The 24432-nt window shown below is 45.7% G+C and overlaps 1 protein-coding gene across 5 annotated transcripts in view; it reads left to right on the forward strand.

The window, feature by feature from the left end:
* Positions 1-24432, forward strand: part of tgds (TDP-glucose 4,6-dehydratase) — an 80846-nt gene that overhangs the window by 45371 nt on the left and 11043 nt on the right. For 4 of the 5 annotated variants that reach the window (XM_085998567.1, XM_085998569.1, XM_085998570.1 and 1 more), the window contains one exon: positions 20695-20753. The exons of the other annotated variant lie outside the window; for it this stretch is intronic. In XM_085998567.1, the coding sequence (XP_085854693.1) occupies positions 20695-20753 (59 nt within the window). The remainder of the gene's footprint in view (positions 1-20694; positions 20754-24432) is intronic. 5 annotated transcript variants of the gene reach the window in all.

Below are 24432 nucleotides of genomic sequence, written 5' to 3' on the forward strand. Positions count from 1 at the left end.
GAAGGCTGTGTTGCCTACCCGGTGCCAGGGTTAAGGACATCTCCTCTGGGCTGGAAAGAAACTTGCAGTGGGAGGGGGTGGATCCAGTTGTCGTGGTCCATGTTGGTACAAACGACGTAGATAGGACTAGGAAGCCAGTTCTGTTAAAGGAGTATGAGCAGCTAGGGGTCAAATTAAAAAACAGAACCTCAAGGGTAATAATCTCTGGATTATTACCTGAGCCACGAGCGAATTTGGCTAGGACAAATAAAATTAGAGAGTTAAATGCGTGGCTCAAAGACTGGTGTGGGAGAAATGGGTTTTGCTTCCTGGGACACTGGCACCAGTACTGGGGCAGGAGGGAGCTGTACCGTTGGGACGGGCTTCACTTGGCCAGTGCTGGGACTAGAGTCCTGGCGGATCATATAACTAGGGCTGTAGAGAGGGCTTTAAACTAACTAGTCGGGGGGAGGTTCCTAGAGAGCAAATAATAAAAATGACAACAGAGAAGGTCATAGACTTAGGTAGCAGTGGGGAAATTAAAAACCAGAGCGTTTCAGGAAGGGGCAGAAGGTATGGAGTAAAAAGTAAAGTAATAAAAAGGGCAAAAGCAGGAACTAAGTGTCACAAAACATATTTGAAAGTTCTCTATCTGAATGCACGTAACATTCGTAACAAAATAGACGAGTTAATGGCACAAATAACTACATATGGGTATGATTTTGTGGCCATTACAGAAACATGGCTGCAGGGTGACAATGCCTGGGAATTAAACATACCAGGTTATTTAACGATCAGGAAGGACAGGCAGGAAGGAAGGGGAGGTGGGGTGGCTATGTTAATAAAGGAAGGAATCACTGTAATACAGAGAAATGATATTGGGTCAAAAGATCAGGATAATGAAACAGTTTGGGTGGAGGTAAGGAATAATAAGGGGGAAAAAAACACTAGTGGGCGTAGTCTATAGGCCTCCGAACAGTTGCAACTCTGTTGGACGGAGTATCAATCAGGAAATAGTTGAGGCTTGTAATAAGGGAACATCTATAATTATGGGGGATTTTAACTATCATATTAATTGGACAAATCAAATTGGGCAGGGCTGCCTTGAGGATGAGTTCATTGAGTGTATTAGGGATGGGTTTCTTGAGCAGTATGTAACTGAACCGACCAGGGGGCAAGCAACCTTAGATCTGGTCCTGTGTAACGAGACAGGATTAATTAAAAATATCCTAGTAGAGGATCCCCTTGGAATGAGTGACCATAACATGGTTGAATTCCATATTCAATTAGAGGGTGAGAAGGTTGGATCTCAAACAAGCGTGCTAAGCTTGAATAAAGGAGACTATGAAGGTATGAGAACGAAATTGAGTAGAGTGGATTGGGAAAATAGATTAAAGGGTAAGACGATACATGATCAGTGGTGTACATTTAAGGAGTTATTTTACAACTTCCAAAAAATATATATTCCACTGAGAAGAAAAGGGTGTAAAAGAAAAGACAGCCATCCGTGGCTAAGTAAAGAAATTAAGGATAGTATTCGACTAAAAACAAGGGCATATAAGGTAGCCAAATCTAATGGGAGGATGGAGGATTGGGAAAACTTTAAAAGACAGCAAAAAATAACAAAAAGACTGATTAAGAAAGGGAAGATAGATTATGAAAGTAAATTAGCAAAAAATATAAAAACAGATAGTAAGAGTTTTTATAGTTATATAAAAAGAAAAAGGGTGGCTAAAGTAAATGTTGGTCCCTTAGAGGATGAGACTGGGAAATTAATGGTGGGAAATATGGAGATGGCAAAAACACTGAATATTTTGTATTAGTCTTTACAGTAGAAGACACTAAGAATATCCCAACACTGGACAAACAGGGGGCTATAGGGGGGGAGGAGCTAAACACGATCAAAATCACTAAGGAAGTGGTACTCGGTAAAATAATGGGACTCAAGGCGGATAAATCACCTGGACCTGATGGCTTACATCCTAGGGTCTTGAGGGAAGTGGCGGTAGGGATTGTGGATGCATTGGTAATTTTCCAAAACTCCCTGGACTCAGCAAAGGTCCCGGCAGACTGGAAAACTGCTAATGTAACACCCTTATTTAAAAAGGGCAGTAGACAGAAGGCTGGAAACTATAGACCGGTTAGCCTAACATCTGTGGTAGGTAAAATTTTGGAGTCCATTATTAAGGAGACAGTAACAGGACATTTGGATAATCATCATTTAATAGGACAAAGTCAGCATGGTTTTATGAAGGGGAAGTCATGTTTGACAAATTTGCTGGAGTTCTTTGAGGAAGTAACATATAGGGTGGATAAAGGGGAACCAGTGGACGTAGTGTATTTAGACTTCCAAAAGGCATTTGACAAGGTGCCACACAAAAGATTATTGCTTAAGATAAAAAATCACGGGATTGGGGGTAATATTCTGGCATGGATAGAGGATTGGCTATCTAACAGAAGGCAGAGAGTTGGGATAAATGGTTCATTCTCAGACTGGCAATCAGTAACTAGTGGTGTTCCGCAGGGGTCAGTGCTGGGTCCCCAACTCTTTACAATCTATATTAACGATTTGGAGGAGGGGACCGAGTGTGACATATCAAAGTTTGCAGATGATACTAAGATGGGAGGGAAGGTAATGAGTGAGGAGGACATAAAAAACCTGCAAGGGGACATAGACAGGCTAAGTAAGTGGGCAGAAATTTGGCAGATGGAATACAATACTGGAAAGTGTGAGGTTATGCACTTTGGCAGGAAAAATCGTAGAGCAAGTTATTATCTTAATGGCAAGCAACTGGAAAGTACTGCAGTACAAAGGGATCTGGGGGTCCTGGTGCACGAAACTCAAAAGGTTAGTATGCAGGTGCAGCAAGTGATTAAGAAGGCCAATGGAATGTTGGCTTTCATTGCTAGGGGGATAGAATATAAAAATAGGGAGGTATTGCTTCAGTTGTACAGGTATTGGTGAGACCGCACCTGGAATACTGCATACAGTTTTGGTGTCCATACTTAAGAAAAGACATACTTGCTCTCGAGTCAGTACAAAGAAGGTTCACTCGGTTAATCCCAGGGATGAGGGGATGGACATATGAGGAGAGGTTGAGTAGATTGGGACTCTACTCATTGGAGTTCAGAAGAATGAGAGGCGATCTTATTGAAACATATAAGATTGTGAAGGGGTTGGATCGGGTGGATGCGGGGAGGATGTTCCCGATGATGGGTGAAACTAGAACTAGGGGGCATAGTCTTAGAATAAGGGGCTGCTCTTTCAAAACTGAGATGAGGAGGAACTACTTCACTCAGAGGGTGGTAGGTCCATGGAATATGCTGCCCCAAAAAGCTGTAGAAGCTACATAATTACATAAATTTATAACAGAAATAGACAGTTTCCTAGAAGTAAAGGGAATTAAGGGTTACGGGGAGCGGGCAGGAATTTGGACATGAGTCTAGGTTCGGATCGGACATGGCCCTGTGGGGAGCGGAGCGGGCCCAGGGGCCGTGTAGCCTGATCCTGCTCCTATTTCGTGTGTCTAATTCTGTTAGATTCGGGAGATGGTTCTGTGATAGTAGATTGGTGGTTAGGATCAGATCAGCCATGATCTTATTGAATGGCGGAGCAGGCTCGAGGGGCCGATTGGCCTACTCCTGCTCCTATTTCTTATGTCCCGCATAAGAGATTAGCGTGTAAAGTTAAAGCACATGGGATTGGGGGTAAGGTATTGTCTTGGATAGAGAACTGGTTGGCAGACAAGAAGCAAAGAGTTGGAATAAACGGGTCTTTTTCCGAGTGGCAGGCAGTGAATAGTGGGGTACCGCAGGGATCGGTGCTAGGATCCCAGCTATTCACAATATATATGTATAAATGATCTAGACAAGGGAACTAGATGTAATATCTCCAAGTTTGCAGATGACACAAAGCTGGGTGGGCGTGTGTGCTGTGAGGAGGATGCAAAGAAACTCCAGTACGATTTGGACAGGTTGGGTGTTTGAGCAGATGCATGGCAAATGCAGTATAATGTGGATAAATGTGAGGTTATCCACTTTGGTGGCAAAAACGGGAAGACAGATTATTATCTAAACGGCAATAGATTGAGAAAAGGGGAAGTGCAACGAGACCTGGGTGTCCTTGTGCACCAGTCGCTGAAGGTAAGCATGCAGGTGCAGCAGGCGGTTAAGAAGGCAAATTGTATGTTGGCCTTCGTAGCGAGAGGATTTGAGCAACAGGAGGAAGGATGTCTTGCTGCAGTTGTACAGGGCCTTGGTGAGACCACACCTTGAGCATTGTGTGCAGTTTTGGTTGCCTTATCTGAGGAAGGATGTTCTTGCCATGGAGAGAGTGCAGCGAAGATTCACCAGACTGATACCTGGGATGGCAGGAATGACATATGAGGAGAGATTGGGTCGATTAGGCTTATATTCGCTAGAGTTTAGAAGAATGAGAGGGGATTTCATTGAAACTTACAAAATTCTAACAGGACGCAGGAAGACTGTTCCCTATGGCGGGGGAGTCCAGAACCAGCGGTCACAGTCGAAGGATAAGGGGTAAGCCATTTAGGACTGAGATGAGGAGGAATTTCTTCACCCAGAGTGTGGTGACCTGTGGAATTCTCTGCCACACAGGGCAGTTGAGGCCAATTTATTAAATATATTCAAGAAGGAGTTGGATATATTTCTTAAGGCTAAAGGGATCAAGGGATATGGGGAGAAAGCAGGTACAGGGTACTGAATTTGGATGATCAGCCATGATCTCAGTAAATGGTGGAGTGGGCTCGAGGGGCAGAATGGCCTACTCCTGCTCCTATCTTCTATGTTTCTATGTTACAAATAGATGTACTATTTTGAGAAATTCTCCACTCTTTTTCAGTTGAAATTGTTGAAAATTCTTATTGTATATAGTCAAAAGTGCACACATTTTCAGCTTGTCCGCTTGTTTTTTTGAAGTTGCATTAGGAGATCTAAAATCAAAGTCATTGGGGAACAGAGATGTTGATTTTTTTAAAATTTAAATTAGAATGCTGAATGCCATGTCACTTTAGACACAAGAAAGGTTAACTTTTTCCTGTACGATACTTATATTTTAAGAGTTTTTATTTGTTTATGGGATGTGGGCGTCACTGGCAAGGCCAGCATTTATTGACTATCCCTAATTGCAGCCACGGTACGCTGGTGGTGGAGGGAGTGAATGTTTAAGGTGGTGGATGGGGTGCCAATCAAGCGGGCTGCTTTGTCCTGGATGGTGTTGAGCTTCTTGAGTGTTGTTGGAGCTGCACTCATCCAGGCAAGTGGAGAGTATTCTATCACACTCCTTACTTGTGCTTTGTAGATGGTGGAAAGACTTTGGGGAGTCGGGAGGTGAGACACTCGCTGCAGAACAGCCAGCCTCTGACCTGCTCTTGTTGCCACAGTATTTATGTGGCTGGTCCAGTTAAGTTTCTGGTCAATGGTGACCCCCAGGATGATGTTGGTGGGGGATTCGGCTATGGTAATGCCGTTGAATGTCAAGGGGAGGTTAGTGTGCATATATAGTCAGGTATAATAAGAAATTAGATTTTTTTTTTCCCTGTGTGATAAATTGTTCTGTGACTTAAGTACACTAAAGGCATTTTTACCTTGGAGTTCCATCAACTGCTGACAGAATTTTTGTGCCATTGCTGATGCATGCGAATGTAAATGACCTGGCTTCCACATAACCAGCAGCAGTGGAAACCCACTTTTTCCTACTTCCCCTGATCTGCTGTCACAATAATGATCATCTCTGGTGGCATTCAGTGCATCAACAAACTTGTGTCATGATGCAGTATAGCGCCATGATATTAGTATGGCTTAGCATAAGTTTGCAACCCCCGCTACATTCATTCTCTTTCCCACCCCCCACCCCCCTCCCTTTCAGGAGGCCTACAGAAGAGTGAAGGCAAAGGATAGTATAAATGCACAGAGTTCAGTTTGGTGTCACTCTTCCAAGATCCAGATTAAATGTTAAAGTGCATTTATATTACAGGAGTGGCGATGATGGTATATCTGTGGTTCTCCCTACATCAGTTGCAGTACATAGAGTAAACAACTTGGTAACCAACAACATTACCGTCACAAAAATCTAGGGTGATGAATATGCCATTTGGTTAACACCGATTTCATTGAATCACAATGAAATGATTTTGGATATTTTTGCCCTTGGCCTTCATATTGTACAATGGAGTCCAACATGCCTACGGAAACTGGATCCCAACCCCAAGTGTAAATGTCGAAGAATGGCAGACAGCAGTTGCTCTCCTAAAAGCAGGATCTCCTAGCCTGAATTTGACGTCGTAAAGTAAAAATGCTTTAAATAATTCTGGCATTTCTGCAACAAACGTTGCTGTTAATTTAGGTGAGAACAATTTGGGAAATCCGACTCTCCTTTAAGAGATTACATGATATGACTGAGCAGGAAAATGGCTTTTGTTCTTATAAGAGCAAAGAAAGTCACAATGTCAACTGGGGAGTTTGTAGTCATTTAGCTGCCAGTATCCCATTATCTTAAAAAAAAGTCTAGTAATACTTCATCCCGTGAATGCAGCCGTTCATATGTACATTTCAGGTTTTTAAAGAAAGGCTTAAGTAACTGTTCCCACTTTAATTTTATTCAGTCATCATAATGAACGTCTGTCTTCAATGTAGTTGCAGCTAAGTGAGTGATCTGGCATCAAGTTGATTAACTAGAACTACCAACTAAGTGGCTGGCTGGTGAAATTCATAATGTTTAACTATTGAGATGGTGTGTACTGAATGAGTTCCATTATTGCTCACTGTAAAAGCTACACTGAATCTATTTACCGATTAAGTATGTGAACGGAATTTTATTGTAATTTTTGAAAAATTAAGGATTAATAATTTTTTCAAGAACTATTAGTACAATAACTTTCCTCAGACTTGTTTCATTTGATCATATATTGCTACATCATCAGAGCTCAATATATTAACTAATTTTAGTACATGCCTTCAAGCTAATGTTTGCATTTGTGAATGTCAGTCTTGCCTCTCTGGAAATAATGCGAGTGAACACAGGGATTTAATCTCTTGGCAAAATATATAATGGTCCATCCATGCTTCCAACCTCTCATTGCTCCTACTAGAGTCATAGAGTCATAACGGCACAGAAGGAGGCCATTCGGCCCATTGAGTCCGTGCTGGCTCTCTGTAGAGCAATCCAGTCAGTCTCATTTCCCCGCTCTATCCCCGTAGCCCTGCAAGTTTATTTCCCTCAAGTGCCTATCCAGTCTCCCCTTGAAAACATTGAGTGTCTCCGCCTCCACCACTTCCGTCGGCAGCGAGTTCCAGGCCATCACCACTCGCTGCGTAAAAAGGTTTTTCCTCACGTCCTCCCTGTATCTCTTGCCCAAAACCTTAAATCTGTGTCCCCTAGTCCTTGCACCATGAACTAGTGGAAACAACCTTTCCTTGTCTAGCCTATCCAAACCCATCATAATCTTGTACACCTCTATCAAATCAAATCACCCCTCCACCTCCTTTGCTCTAATGAAAACAAACCCAGCTTCTCCAACCTGTCCTTGTAGCTAAGATCCCTCATCCCCAGAACCATTCTGGTAAATCTCCTCTGCACCCTCTCAAGGGCCTTCACATCCTTCCTAAAGTGTGGTGACCAGAACTGGACGCAATACTCCAGTTGTGGCCTAACCAGAGCTTTATAAAGGTTCAGCATAACTTCTCTACTTTTGTACTCAATACCTCTATTTATGAAGCCCAAGACCTCATTTGCTTTGTTAACCACTCTCTCAATATGTCCTGCCACCTTCAGGAACCTATGCACATTAACCCCCAGGTCCCTCTGTTCCTGCACACTCTTTAAAACTGTGCCATTAAGTGTATGTTGCCTCTCGCTGTTCCTTCTGCCAAAATGCATCACCTCACACTTCTCTGTATTAAATTCCATCTGCCACTTGTCTGCCCATTCTGCTAGCCTTTCTATGTCCTGTTGCAGTCGATTGGTATCATCGTCACTGTTTGCCACTATTTTACGTTTTTTTCCTTCTGTGATGCTGCCCACTAGATCTCCCGAAATCTTGATCTATGCTTCCCTCTACGTCTTCTCCTATCCATTCCCCATCCAGCTGATCGATGTGTGCCATAGGACTTTAATAGCTTGGTGATCGCTATTTCGACATGGACCCTTCTCCACCTTTAAAAAGTGTAAATGCATCCCAAAAAACATTTTTTTTTAAAAGGGGATCGTAAAATGCGCAACAGTACCTGACTAGTTTTTGTGTCTCCCAGTGTTCCCAGTCTCTCGCCACATTCTTCTCCCTCTCAACTCCCCAGGAAAAGGCAAACAGATGCATCTTTTACATTAGCAGTCACAGTGCCTATCTATTAGCTACTAATTAAACCCTCTGTAATGTTTCCATTTGAGACAGAATGGAGAGCGAGCATATAAATGGCCCAGACTCCATTCCTTACTTCAAGCTTATGGAAATGTGACACAGACACTCAAAATAAGTGTAGTGGATATCTTGGAAGTGATGCTGTGCAGATTTGAAAAGAGTTTTCCTCTGGAGGTTACTTGAGAGAGCTAGCCACTAATTCCCAGGCTACTTGGGTTTAATTCCCTTTTCTTGCAGAATTTTTTTTTTAAAGTTACAAAGCTAAATTCAAACATAGTTTTTAATACTTTTTCCTAAATTCAAAAATATCTTTTTTCTATGCCATTCTTTTATATGTTAAACTTAAAAAAAAAAAAAAAAAAAAAAATGTTCTTTTAATCAGGCATTGGGTTATTAATTTAGTATTGAAATTCAGACAGCCTGGGGTGCAAGCTTGGAAGTTGATCAAGGTAGCATTCCTGAGGTTGCATGCAGAGGGAATCACCAATTCTTTGTTCACTCAACTGCAAGTCCTTCCTGGACCCTGGACAGTTCATCACGTCTGGGTTTTATTACGACTTACAAAGCTTGCATCTGCTGAAAGGGCAAGGAACCACCCAAACTTTACTGTCTCCTCCACCATTTAAAAAAAAAAAAAAACTGGACTATTGTACATGATGCAAGTATTCGTAAGTAATTGTTGTTCACCATTAATTTGCACAAAAGTGGATTTGCAATGGATCATTTCAGGGTGCATTTACATTATACCTATAGCATTGGTACAAAGTAGTTTTACAGTTATAGGTCCAGAATTTGCGGTCCTGATGAGGGTCGGGGTTAAACAGTCAAATACAAGTAGCGCAACCCTAACCCACCACACACGCGCCCGGATATCGGGGCACCCGAGTATTCCGCCGTGGAGAGGTGGGACAGTCATTAACATATGTAAATTGGGATCTTATAATGCGATTGGGAGCCCGATTTGGAATTACCGGCTGCTGCATACGTTTCCCAGGGTTTGGGAAACTCGGCATTGAAACCGAGGTGAGATTGAGCGGCACTTTATCGGGGTGGTTAAAGGTCAGGAGACTCAATTTGAATAAAGGTTCAGTGCTCACAGCTGCTTTCTAAGTTTGGTGAGAATACCTGGTCTGAGCGAGTGATTTAGAGAGTTTTGAGTTGTTCAGATGGAGAAGCTCATGATGGGTGGCGCCATGGCTGCTTTTGATTGGACTTCGGAAGAAGATGAGGATCAACAGCAGCAATGGCGTGCTGTTGAGGGAGCTGTAGGTGGCCATCAGAGAAGGCAGCAACAGAGGGGTTGAGGTCTCATTGAAACTTATAAAATTCTAACAGGACTAGACAGACTAGATGCAGGAAGGCTGTTCCCGATGGCGGGGGAGTCCAGAACCAGGGGTCACAGCCTAAGGATAAGGGGTAAGCCATTTAGGACTGAGATGAGGAGGAATTTCTTCACCCAGAGAGTGGTGAACCTGTGGAATTCTCTACCACAGTTGAGGCCAATTCATTAAATATATTCAAGAAGGAGTTAGATATATTTCTCAATGCTAAGGGGATCAAGGGATATGGGGAGAAAGCAGGGACAGGGTACTGAATTTGGATGATCAGCCGTGATCGCATTGCATGGCGGAGCAGGCTCAAGGGGCCGAATGGCCGACTCCTGCTTCTATCTTCTATGTTTCTATGTTGAAGGAGGCACTACCCACCTAACGAGGTCTACAGAAAAGGCTCGGCTTCCTTGATCTGACGGAGGAGCAGTGATTTTGAACGCTGAGATTGTCGCATCATGTAGTTGCAGAAATCTGTAGAGGGCCTGCTCACGTTGCATTTCAGGTGCCTGGACAGGTTTGGAGCTCTATGAATACTTTCATCACGTGCAAGAGCAGTCCATTTTTTTCTTCAGTACTCACCAGCAAAGGCCCCCAGGATGTGCTGTGTTCTGCACAGCAGTGAGGACGAGGTGCAGGAGAAACGAGCCACTCGGCACTCCACATCTGATGAGAATTATGTCTCCAAGTTTGCAGACGACACAAAGCTGGGTGGGCGTGTGTGCTGTGAGGAGGATGCCGAGGAACTCCAGTATGATTTGGACAGGTTGGGTGATTGGGCAGATGCATGGTAGATGCAGTATAATGTGGATAAATGCGAGGTTATCCACTTTGGTGGCAAAAACAGGAAGGTAGATTATTATCTGAACGGCAATAGATTGGGAGAAGGGGAAGTGCAACGAGACCTGGGTGTCCTTGTGCACCAGTCGCTGAAGGTAAGCATGCAGGTGCAGTCGGCGGTTAAGAAAGCAAATGGTATGTTGGCCTTTATAGCGAGAGGGTTTGAGTACAGGAACAAGGATGTCTTGCTGCAGTTGTACAGGGCCTTGGTGAGACCACGCCTTGAGTATTGTGTGCAGTTTTGGTCGCCTTATCTGAGGAAGGATGTTCTTGCCATGGAGGGAGTGCAGCGAAGATTCACCAGACTGATACCTGGGATGGCAGGAATGACGTATGAGGAGAGATTGGGTCGATTAGGCTTATACTCACTGGAGTTTAGAAGAATGAGAGGGGATTTCATTGAAACTTATAAAATTCTAACAGGACTAGACAGACTAGATGCAGGAAGGATGTTCCCAATGGCCGGGGAGTCCAGAACCAGGTGTCACAGTCTAAGGATAAGGGGTAAGCCATTTAGGACAGAGATGAGGAGGAATTTCTTCACCCAGAGAGTGGTGAACCTGTGGAATTCTCTACCACAGAAGGCAGTTGAGGCCAATTCATTAAATATATTCAAGAAGGATTTAGATATATTTCTTAAGGCTAAAGGGATCAAGGGATATGGGGAGAAGGCAGGGACAGGGTACTGAATTTGGATGATCAGTCATGATCTTATTGAATGGCGGAGCAGGCTCGAGGGGCCGAATGGCCTACTCCTGCTCCTATTTTCTATGTTTCTATGAATTCAACTGAGGTGCACCGCCAGACCAGCCATTCACATTGCTACTAATAGTCCAAACATTGCCCTAATAGTGCAAAGGTTCAGTTAGTCACTCTCACTGGATCAAAGTAACTAATATCCACTGCCACTCTCCTCCACACCCCCCAACCAGATACACAAGCAGTCCTGTAACCTTCCATCTACTCATTTCACATCCACCAATTGGTGTCAGTCAATTCATGCCTTCACATTCAGCACCAAACAGATGAAAAACAGAGTTGACACTCGCCGTTCAAGAATGGGGAATGCGGAAAAGTGGTGCAAAGTAATTAATTTTATTTGATTTAAGAAATTAACCATGTTAACATATTCAAAAACACCGATGTGCATATCCATGGTAAACTATAAAGCTTTTCCTTTTTTATTTTTCTCTGTCTGGCATTTCTACGTGGTACAATCCCTGCTGTGGCTTCAGCAGATGTAGTGGCAGGCTGCTCTGATCCCTGCTCTGACTTTTGAGGGGCTCTGAGCCGAGAGTTCTGGATATTGGAGCCCGTGAGGAATCCGCCAATGACTGCTCCACCTGCACGTGCAGGGGCAGACTGGGCCAGCGGGAGAGGAGGCAGCATGTCGAGTACTGGTTGAGGGATGGGCACAGTTGAGACATGCAAACACTTTGAGAGGAGTTTGCACTTGTATGTCCCTTATCACCAGCCTCCCTCTCTTAGGCCAGCGGCACATCACCCCTGCCTCTCTGTGGGAGAGCAGCTTGGAGGAGATCAGTGATACCTTGGAAGCCCACGTCTAATCTATCTGCTAGCCTGTGTAACGCAGTAGACATGTTGGTGTTCAGAGTTTGCAAGGCTGCCATCTGGGCCTGCAGAGATTCATTAATGTGCCGAGATTCAACTTCCATAGAGGAGGCCAGTCTCTCAATGGAAGATTGTATCTTTGGAAAAGCCTGTGATATCAAATGTTTGAGCTGGACTTCTCCATCCTCTGGGACATTGTGGAGAGTGTGCCTGCCAGGACTGCCAGTACCTTGTACAGTTGCTGCTGACCCTCTATCATTCTCCTTTTCATTGATGACGTTTCTTCCCCCCCCCCCCCTTCCGGGTTCCGCATCTCTATCCAGCAGAGCTTGAAGTGGACTGTGCCCTCCCATGCAGACTCTCCACAGTTGTCCCTGCCACCACTGTCTGCGTGTGGTCACTTGTGAAGTGCAATTCATCTGGTGACATCCTACTAACTCTCTAAGAGGACCCACTGATGTGCTCGTATCTAGGCTGGTGCATGGCACGCATGTGTCCTGTGACAGTGCACCCTCAGCAAGATTGAGCTCCTCTTGAGGATTCCTTGTCATCACGTGATTCCCCTGGAGGAGAAAAGAGACTGATATGATTTAGTTGTGGGACTGTACAAATGTTGAAATGCACATGATTAAGGTGATCACATTTGATTAAGTGCTTAAGTTAACTCCAGATTACTTTTTCTCGTAGGAGATGTGGATCTGAGAGATTAATTGTGTCACCCTGCTGCAACGTACTACCAATCTCGCCATCTTCAGCAAGATGCCGCTTGTCTCCAAAGCCTCCTCTTCTGCTCTGCTAAGCTCCATGATCTGTGGGGTTCCGCCTCCAGTTCTTGCCCCCTCTTTTCCTGCAAGGGTGGCACGACCTGGATGCAGTGCATTTGATGATGGTGACAATCGGGCAGATGCATCACGAGTGGCACTGACCTGTATTTAAGAAGCTTGTTGACCGTGTTATTTCAGGATGTGTGCTGAGAATCGCGGGGAGTTAACTGAGGTGGTGTTAGATTGCATGCGGATTGGAATGAGTGGCCGTGGTGGATGGAGGGAGGGGGAGGTGAGGATGTGCATTGAAACGGAACAATGGATGCTGCTGAAACTTAAGTGGATGTAAAAATTATGTGACTGGAGTACGCTTGACAAGACAGAGTGAGAGGGGGTGCATTACAGAATGCAGGTGAATCTGCAACTTTGCTCAGCTTTGTTGACCTGGTTAGGTTAATAAAGCACTTCCTGCACTGGATCCATGTCCTCATTATGACGCTCCTGCTACTTCCTTCTTGGAAAAACCTCCTGCCACGCCTTCTTTGTGATGGCTGCAGGTTTCTTTTTCCCATTGCTGGGAAACAGGGCCTCCTTTCTGGCCCTTATTGTATCCAGCAGTACATCCAGGAATGCCTCATTAAATCTGGACGCGGCCTTTGCCCAGCTTCCTTCCATATCTGTGCATGTACTCATTCCAAACCAATGTAACAAAGTCCAAACCTCCTCCTTCATTGCATCTGTGAACTGGGCCTTTAAATAGTCGAGATGAAATTGCGTTATGTGGGTGTTATAAATCTCATCATTCATCAAGAAACTACTCGTGAAATAACGCTGGACAGCCAGCAGATGGCGCCGTCCAAAGAGTATAAATACTCAGGTGTCGGCCCCAGCTATCGGACATTTTGTAAGACAAGGAACTAGTGAAGTACAACTAGACCTCCATGATCTGAAACAAGTTGATTAAAGCCTTGCTATATGCTCAAACCAAGTGCGTAGTGAGTTTTATTACGTCAATTTAATCAACTTGATATCGACTCCACACTTTGGGTGATTCGGGAACAGCCAGCTACAACTCAAACCGTAGAAGGGAACTCGGACAAGTAATCGATCCATCATGGAGAAACTACTCAGACCTGCCCGTCTTGACCTGGACCCGAATTCACTTATAGCTGCTAAGGTATGGAAACACTGGTATCGTACCTTTAGCAACTTCCTTGAGGAGTGTGGTGAGAATGTTCCTAACAAGTTACGAATGCTTGCTAATTATGTATCCCCTCATGTGTTTGATTATATCGAAGACTGTGTAGACTATGACGCCGCTATCCAAATACTACAGCAGCTATATGTCAAGTCCCCAAATGAAATTTTTGCTCTGCATCTACTGGCCACAACTCGACAACAACCCGGGGAATCGCTTGACGAATTCCTTCAGAAACTTTGCAGGCTCAGCAAGGATTGTAATCTTAAAGCTGCTACAGCTGAGCAGTACCAGGAGGAGTTAATTTGTGATTCCTTTATTAATGGGATTGCGTCTCTCTTCATACGTCAGCGTCTGTTGGAGAATAAAACCCTCAAGTTACAAGCTGCCTATCACCAGGCATGTTCTCTGGACTTAGCAAAGAGGAATGCAGACACCTATCTTTCACCATGTGCACGGGCTGCTGCTATCACTTTTAGTGACTTTTTCGATAGGCCTCGGGCGGGAAGCCCTCACGGATGACGACTCCAACCCGGCTGATGACAACCCTACCCTAGAAACCTACACTGATGACAACCCCGCCCTAGCGGCATCTAGGCAATCTGGAAAGAAGTGTTTCTTCTGTGGAGGTGCGTTCCATTATTGGAAATTTTGTCCTGCTCGTAATGCAACCTGCAATCATTGCAGCAAGAAAGGTCACTTTTCTAAGGTATGCCAGTCAAGAGCCACTGTTAGTAAGAAAGGCCACTTTTCTAAGGTATACCGGTCGAGAGCTCCTGTTAGTTTTGCAGCTACTATCTATAAAACTGCTCCTCCCCCCCCCCCCCCCCCAAGAGCCACTACTAAGGTCACAGCTGCAATCTATAAAACTGCTCCTCCCCCAAGAACCACTACTAAGGTTACAGCTTTCAAGGGTAAAACTACCCCTCCTCCCATCACAGTTGTTTTTCCCCAAAGTCTGTCCCATGCAGCCACGAAGGTTTCGGTAAATGGACACATTTTGAGTGCACTAATCGACTCGGACAGCTTCATTAGTGAGCGGGCTGTCAGTAAGTTAAAACTGCGTATTTACCCCTCGGACAGGGAAATTGCAATGGCTCTGACGTCACTGACCACCAATTCTTCCGTCTTTTGTCTTGTCGACCTTACTCTCAATGGCCACACTTATTTCTCCACCTGGCTCGGGGTGCTCAACAACCTATGCAGTGATGTGCTCCTGGGACAGGATTTCCAGAAACAACACAAAAGACTCCCTTTCGAGTTTGGAGGGTCAAAACCGCAGCTTACTATTTCCAAAGTACTGTTTTGTGCACTTTCGGCGGCTTCGTTCGACGAGCCCTCGTTGTTTGCCAATTTTTTCCCCCCGATGTAAGCCCATAGTCACTAAATCACGATGTTTCAGCCAAGATGATCGATCCTTTATCGAGACAGAAATCTCTCACCTTCTAGCTGACGGTATCATTGAGCCATGTTCATCTTCCTGGCGGGCTCAAGTTGTCGTCGTCGTCGTCAAAAATCCTCTGAAGCAACACAAGAAACGTCTTTGCATCGATTACTCGCAAACTATTAACCAGTATACCGACCTGGATGCCTACCCACTACCACGCATGGATGACATGGTCAATAACCTTGCCAACTACAAGGTATTTTCAACTTTTGATTTAAAGAGCGCATATCATCAAGTGCCATTAAAGGATTCTGACAAGAAGTATACGGCCTTTGAGGTTTTGTCGCCTTCCATTTGGGGTCACCAATGGGGTGGCCGTCTTTCAACGGGCAATGGATAGCCTAGTCAAATAGGAGAACTTAACGGACACTTTTCCATATCTGGATAATATCACCATTGCTGGTCATGACCAGAAGGAGCATGATGCCAACCTCCAGAATTTTTTTGACATTCTCCATTGTTGCAACTTAACCTTAAATGAGTCCAAATCTGTGAAATCAGTACCATCAGTCAACATCCTTGGCTACTGGGTGGGCAACGGTGTCATCAAACCGGATCCGGAGCGACTTTGTCCGCTTCAGGAGCTCCATCCCCCTACGAATCTCGGCTCTCTTTGTCGGGCACTCGGCATGTTCGCCTAGTATGCGAAATGGATACCCCACTTCTCCAACAAGATCCAGCCCCTGCTTCACGCAGTCATTTCCATTAGAGGCAACGGCTATTTCAGCTTTCATCCTCCTCAAGCGACAACTGGAAAAAGCCACGCTTCGTTCCATTGATGAAAATCTTCCTTTCGTGGTCGAGTGCGATGCATCAGATGCATCTGCTACCTTAAATCAAGGTGGTCGACCTGTTGCATTTCTGTCCAGAACTTTGCAGGGTAGCAAGCACCATTATCCTCCTGTCGAGAAGGAGGCTACGGCCATCATCGAAGCGGTACGTAAATGGAGTCATTTTCTCGCTCGTCGCCATTTCACACTTATAACCGATCAGCGCTCCGTGGCCTTTATGCTGGATAACCGGAAACGCACTAAGATCAAGAATAACAAAATACAACTCTGGAGGATGGAATTGGCTGCCTTTGGATACACCATACATTATCGACCCGGCAAAAAGAATGTGGCCCCAGATACCCTTACGAGGGCATTCTGCTCTTCTATGTTAACTTCGACTCTGGCGGATCTTCATACTGACTTATGCCATCCTGGCATTACCCATATGTTGTACTTTGTGCGATCTAAAAATCTCCCATTTTCTACGGAAGATGTGAAAAGAACGTGCTCCTCCTGTAGAATTTGTGCGGAATTAAAACCGCAATTCTTCCGTCCATCGGATGGCTCGCTCATACACGCTATGCAGCGACTCCGCATTGACTTTAAAGGGCCATTGCCTTCCTCAATACGAAACACCTACTTACTGACTGTGGTGGACGAATATTCACGCTTTCCCTTTGCTTTACCCTGTCCCAATATGCTTACTTCCACAGTGATCAAATGCCTTGATCGAGTCTTTTCCCTTTTGCGGTACGGCCAATTTCATCCACTCTGATCGGGGTCCCTCCTTCATGTCAAGCGAACTCGAAAGTTATCTCTCCCAATGGGGAATCGCCACAAGTAAAACGATACCATCCCATCGGTAACGGACAGGTTGAGATACAACGCTATAATTTGGAACACTGTTCATCTTGTGCTGAGGTCACGCAACCTACCAGACCAGCAGTGGGAAACTATGCTCCCTGACATGTTGCATTCCATCAGGTCTCTCCTTTCTACGTCTACCAATGTTACACCTCACGAGCGATTCTTCAGCTTCCAGCGTCGCTCCACCCATGGGACGTCTCTACCGTCATGGTTGGCAGTTCCTGGCCCCGTGCTGCTCCGAAGATTCGTCCGATCATCTAAAACCAATCCTCTCGTCGATGAGGTAGAACTCCTGGACGTCAACCCCACGTACACACACGTGCAGTACCCTGATGGCCAGGAGTCCACCGTTTCGCTCCGGGACCTGGCTCCCTGTCCGGCCGGTTCCACGGACCCAACCGATCGAGGGACTCACGGGGATGATGCCGACACTCTGCGCTCCTCTGAAGATGACGCCCTACCTGGGGCATCGAGATATCTGCCAGCTGCCCCACCGGATCCACTCTGGGAGCCGAGTGCTCCTCGTGGGATGGCCACCCGAAGCCAGGATGCCGGTCAATCCACGGCTATCCAACAGGATGAAGCCAGTTCTGCGCCTGTGGGGACCCACACCCGGAGTCACGATCTCCCCAGCCTCCCTCGGGTCGATCAGAGCAACACTGGCCCTGTCGATCCACCGGTACGGATCAAGCGGCCCAGGGACCAAGACATGGTCCGGGGAGACATGCCTTCTAGCCATAAACAAAAATCTAAAAGACTGCGGCTATTCGTGGTCCGCCTGATCGGCTAAGAGGAAGTCGTCGGACTTCCAAATCTTTTAGGCAGGAAGAATGTTATAAATCTCATCATTCATCAAGAAACTACTCATGAAATAATGCTGGACAGCCAGCTGGTGGCGCCGTCCAAGGAGTATAAATACTCGGGCGTCGGCCCCAGCTTGTCGGGGACATTTTGTAAGACAAGGAACTAGTGAAGTACTACTAGACCTCCATGTTCTGAAACAAGTTGATTAAGGCCTTGCTTTATGCTCAAACCAAGTGCGTAGTGAGTTTTATTACGTCAGCGGGTATGCACCATACCCGCTCGCGCGCAGTAGATACTTGAAACCCAGAAGTAAAATGATGAGACATCCCCATTGAACTCAGCTATTCCCATGCATCTCACGATGTTGTGCATTGGTCGCCCACTATCGGCCTGTCTCTGCATTAATATCGGGCCAGTATTTCAGTGAGCGAATGATCAACCTATGCTACAGGCTCCCTAGGGAAAGGGTAGAAGCAGTTGCTTTGATTCATTCAAATGCATATTAGATAGATTCCTTTCAGAAAATAACATTTTGAGATGCAGTATTTGAGTAATTTCAGACATGACGTGGCAAGTGTAGGATGCTTGAAAGGAACAGTTGATTTTGGACTAAAGCTCTATACCACTTGGGTTTTCCTCGTATCAAATCTGTTTTTTTAAATTCATTCACAGGATGTGGGTGTCGCTGGCAAGGCCAGCATTTATTGCCCATTCCTGAACAGCTTGACTGGAGGCGCGGCTAGTTCTAAAGCACAAGTTTTCAGCACGACAGCCAGGATGTTGTTAGGACCCATAGCCTTGCTGTATCCAGAGCGCTCAGCCATTTCTTGATATCACGTGGAGTGAACCGAATTGGTTGAAGATTGGCTTCTGTGATGGTGTGGACCTCCGGAGAAGGCCAGATGGCTCATCCACTCAGCTCCTCTGGCTGAAGATGGCTGTAAATGCTTCAGCTTTGTCTTTTGCACTCGCCTGCTGGGCTCCACCATTGTTGAGGATGGGGATGTTCATGGTGTCTCCTCCTCCTGTTGTTTAATTGTCCACCACCATTCACGACTGGATGTGGCAAGACTGCAGAGCTTTGATCTGATCCATTGGCTGTGGGATCATCACTCTGTCTATAACATGCTGCGTCTGCTGTTTAGCATGCATCTGGTCCTGTGCTGTAGCTTCACCAGGTTGGCACTTCATTTTTAGGTACATCTACGCTCCTCATTGTATCAGGGTTGGTCCCTTGCTTGATGGTAATGTTAGAGTGAGGGATACGCCAGGCCATGAGGTTACAGATTGTGGTGGAATACAATTCTGGTGCTGATGATGCCTCACAGCACCTCATGGATGCCCAGTTTTGAGCTGCTAGATCTGTTCTGAATTTATCCCAGATGGAGCATGTTCTCCGTGTGAAGACGGAACATCATCTCCAGACGGACTGTGCGGTGGTCACTCCTACCAATACTGTCATGGAACAGATGCATCTGCGACAGTTAGATTGGTGAGGACGAGGTCAAGTAGGCTTTTCCCTCATGTTGGTTCTCTCATCACCTGCCGCAGGCCCTGTCTGGCAGCTATGTCCTTCAATACTCGGCCAGCTTGGTCAGTACTGGTACTGCCGAGGCACTCTTGGTGATGGACATTGAAGTCACCCATACATTCTGTGCCCTTGCTTCTTCCAAGTGGAGTTCAGCACAGAGGAGTACTGATTCATCAGCAGGATTACCACCTACTGCCCTCCCTCAGCTGATGTTTGACCTGATGTCATGGGGTCTGGAGTCAATGTTCAGGACTTCCAGGTCCACTCCCTCCTGACTGTATACCACATTGCCGCCACCTCTGTTGGATCTGTCCTGCCGGTGGGACAGGACATACCCAGGGATGGTGATGGAGGAGTCTGGGACATTGGCTGAAAGGTATGATTCAGTGAGATTGACTATGTCAGGCTGTTGCTTTACTAGTCTGTGGGACAGCTCTCCAATTTTGCCATAGGTCCCCAGATATTAGTGAGGAGGACTTTGCAGGGTTGACTGGGCTGGGTGTGTCTTTGTCATGTCCAAATCTGGTGCCTAAGTCAATGCCGATTTTATTCTATTTTCGTAGTGGTTTCATACAACTGAGTCAGTTGCTGGGCCATTTCAGAGGGCAGTTGAGAGTCAAGCGTGGGTCTGGAGTCACATATAGGCCAGGCCGGATAAGGTCGGCAGATTTCCTTCCCTGAAGGAGATTAGTGAACCAGATGGGTTTTTAAGACAATCCAATAGTTTCACCATTACTGAAACTAGCTTTTTATTCTGGATTTATTTAATTGTATTTAAGTTCCCCAGCTGCTGTGGTGAGATTGAACTCGTGTCTCTAAGTCATTAGTCCAGTCCTCTGAATTACTAGTCCAGTAACATAACCACTATGCTACCATACCCTGTTGTAGACTAATTGGTAGAGATTGATTGCTATGATTAGTCAACAACTCCATTATTGCTGCATCATTCTACCAAGATGGTAGAAGGCAAACTAGGTGGACTGGTCTTTTTTTCTTCTAGCAATTCCTATGTTCCTAACAGAAGAGTTAATGTTTTGGATGTGGATCCTGTGTCAAAACACCCAAAGTGTTAACATGTCCTCTCCACAGATGCTGCCTAACCTGCTGAATGTTTCCAGCAATTTCTGTTCTTGCTTTAGATTTTCAGCAAATGTACTTTTTTTCCTTTTTTGTGTATACTATTTTTCACAGCTTGGTTTGAATATTAAATTTACAGATTAAAGAGGCTGCTTCAGAGTCTGAGCTAGAACTTTGGATTGAACACGTCAGTGACAGGTCAGTGTTAATGTTTGAAAACCATAATCTGTTTCAATACCTGAGCACTTGATCTTTTCAGCTTCTCAGAACATCAGCAAATACATGTGGAAAATATTGATTGCTGAAAATTCTAGTTGCATTGCTGACACAATTAATTAGAAATGACAGCACCGAAACCGGCTGATCTGCCCAACCAGTCTGTGTTGGCGTTTGTCCTCCACACGAGCTGTAGTGGTGGTCAACATATGCTAAGTGTAGCATTGGAGGAACAGGTAACTTTGGACCTATCATTCCCAAAACTCTCCACCACTGAGGTTTTCCTAGCGTCATGTCTGGGTCTGTTGTAGACTAATTGATAGAGATTGATTTCATTCACGGGATGTGGGCGCCGCTGGCAAGGCCAGCATTTATTGCCCATCCCTAATTGACCTTGAGAAGATGGTGGTGAGCCACCTTCTTGAACCGCTGCAGTCTGAGGTGAAGGTACTCCCACGGTGCTGTTGGGGAGGGAGTGCTAGGATTTTCACCCAGTGACGATGACGGAATGGCGATATATTTCCAAGTCAGGCTGGTGTGTTACTTGGAGGTGGTGGTATTCCCATGCGCCTGCTGCCTGTATCCTTCTAGGTGGTAGAGGTCGCGGGTTTGGGTGGTGCTTTTGAAGAAGCTATGGCGAGTTGCTGCAGTGCATCTTGTAGATGGTACACACTGCAGCCACGGTGCGCCGGTGGAGGGAGTGAATGTTTAAGGTGGTGGATGGCGTGCCAATGAAACGGGCTGCTTTGTCCTGAATGGTGTCGAGCTTCTTGAGTGTTTTTGGAGCTGCACATATCAAGGCAAGTGGAGAGTATTCCATCACACTCCTGACTTGTGCCTTGTAGATGGTGGAAAGACTTTGGGGAGTCAGGAGGTGAGACACTCGCCACAGAATACCTAGCCTCTGACCTCTTGTAGCCACAGTATTTATGTGGCTGGTCCAACAACAATAGCAACTTATATTTATATAGTGCCTTTAATGTAATAAAACTTCCCAAGGCGTTTCACGGGCATTATCGAAAAAAAAAAAAAAAAATTCAAAATTTGATACTGAGCCATATAAGGAGATGTTGGGGCAGATGACCAAACGCTTGGTCAAAGAGGTAGATTTTAAGGAGCGTCTTAAAGGCGGAAAGAGAAATGGATAGCCAGAGGGAATTCCAGAGCTTAGGACCTAGGCAACTGAAGGCACCAATGGTGGAGCAATTAAAATCAGGGATGTTCAAAAGGCCAGAATAGGCAGAGCACAGTGATCATGGGGAATTATAGGACAGGAGGAGATTACAGAGATGAGGAGTGGCGAGACCATGGAGGGATTTGAAAACAAGAATGGGAATTTTAAAATCGAGGCGTTGCTTAACTGGGAGCTATGGAGGTCAGCAAGTACAGAGGAGATGGGTGAGTGGGACTTGGTGTGAGTTAGGACATGGGCAGCAGAGTTTTTGATGACCTCAAGTTTATGGAGGGTAGAACTAGGGTGGCCGGCCAGGAGTGCATTGGAATAGTCACATCTAGAGGTGATAAAGACATGGATGAGGATTTCAGCAGCAGATAAGTTGAGATAAGGGTGGAGACGGGCAATATAAAGGTGGAAATGGGCAGTCTTCATGATAGAACGGATATGAGGTGGGAAGCTCATATCGTGATCAAATATGACACCAAGGTTGCGAACAGACTTGGTCAGCCTTAGACAGTTGCCGGGGAGAGAGATCAAATCAGTGGAAAGGGAATGGAGTTTGTGGCGTGAACTGAAGACAGTGGCTTCGGTCTTCCCGACATTTAATTGGAGGAAATTTCTACTCCTCCAGTGCTGGATGTCAGACAAGTAAATCTGATGGTGCAGGGTTCAAGAAAGCATACATGTGAAAACTCACCAGATGATGTCACCGAGGGGCAGCAGGTAGATGAGAAATAGAAGGAGGCCAAGGATAGATCCTTGGGGGACACCAGAGGTGACAGTGGGGGATCGGGAAGAGAAGCCATTGCAGGTGATTCTATGATTACAGCTGGAAGGATAGGAATGAAACCAGGCGAGTGCAGTCCCATCTAGCTGGACGACGGTGGAGAGGCGTTAAAGCAGAATTTTGTGGTCAACCATGTCAAAGGCTGTAGACCGGTCCAGAAGGATGAGAAGGGATAGTTTACCTTTGTCGCAGTCAATTAGGTTGTCATTTGTGACCTTGGTAAGAACAGTTTTGGTACCGTGGCAGGGGTGGAAGCCTAATTGGAGGGATTCAAACGAGGAGTTCTGGGAAAGATGGGCACAGATTTGGGAGGCGACAACACGTTCACAAACTTTGGAGAGGAAAGGGAGGTTGGATATAGGGCAATAGTATGCAAGGATGGAGGCTCGAGGGTTTTTTTGAGGAGATTGGTGATTTGACGGCAGATTTGAAGGAAAAGGGGTCAATAACTGAGGAGAGAGAACTGGTAACAATATCTGCTAACATGGGAGCCAGGAAGGGAAGTTGAATGGTCAGCAATTTAGTAGGAATAGTCCAGTTAAGTTTCTGGTCAATGGTGACTCCAGGATGGGGAGGTGGCGAGACGCTTTCTTGTTGGAGATGATCATTGCCTGGCAATTGTGTGGCGCAAATGTTACTTGCCACTTATCAGCCCAAGCCTGAATGTTGGCCAGGTCATGTGCATGCGGCCATGGACTGTTTCATTATCTGAGGAATTGCAAATAGAACTGAACACTACAATCATCAGCAAATATTCCCACTTCTGACCTTATGTTGGAGGGAAGGTCATTGATGAAGCAGCTGAAGATGGTTGGGCCTAGGCCACTGTCCTGGGCCTAGGCCACTGTCCTGAGGAACTCCTGCAGTGATTTCCTGGGGCTGAGATGTTTGACCTCCAACAACCACAACCATCTTCCTTTGTTCTAGGTATGACTCCAACCAGTGGAGAATTTTCCCCCTGATTCCCATTGACTTCAGTTTTACCAGGGCTCCTTGATGCCACAGTCGGTAAAATGCTGCCTTGATGTTAATTGGAATCACTCTCACCTTACCTCTAGAATTCAGCTCTTTTGTCCATGTTTGGACCAAGGCTGTAATGAGATCTGGAGCTGTAGTCCTGGCGGAACCCAAACTGAGCACTTTGCTACCTATCGCTTTGTTGATGATTGAGAGTAGGCTGATGGGGCAGTAATTGGCCGGATTAGATTTGTCCTGCTTTTTGTGGAAAGGACATACCTGGGCTATTTTCCACTTTGTCGGGTAGATGTCAGTGTTGTAGCTGTACTGGAATAGCCTTGGCTAGAGGCACGTATAGTTCTGGAGCACAAGACTTCAGCACTACAGCCGGGATGTTGTCGGGACCCATAACCTTTGCTGTATCCAGTGCGCTCAGCCATTTCTTCATGGAGTGAATTGAATTGATTCAGGAATGGCTTCTGTGATGGTGGAGACCTCGGGAGGAGGCCAAGATGGATCATCCACTCGGCGCTTCAGGCTAAAGATGGTTGCAGACGTTTCAGCCTTGTCTTTTGCACTCATGTGCTGGGCATCACCATCATTCAGGATGGGGATGTTCATGAAGCCTTCTCCTCCTGTTTGTTGTTGAATTGTCCACCACCATTCATGTGGCAGGACTGTAGAGCTTTGATCTGATCCATTGGTTGTGGGATTGCTTAGCTCTGTCGATAGCATGCTGC

The sequence above is a fragment of the Somniosus microcephalus genome, chromosome 10, assembly GCF_052327205.1.
Source record: "Somniosus microcephalus isolate GS21.2 chromosome 10, FLI_Smic_1.0, whole genome shotgun sequence".
Lineage (NCBI taxonomy): Eukaryota > Metazoa > Chordata > Chondrichthyes > Squaliformes > Somniosidae > Somniosus > Somniosus microcephalus.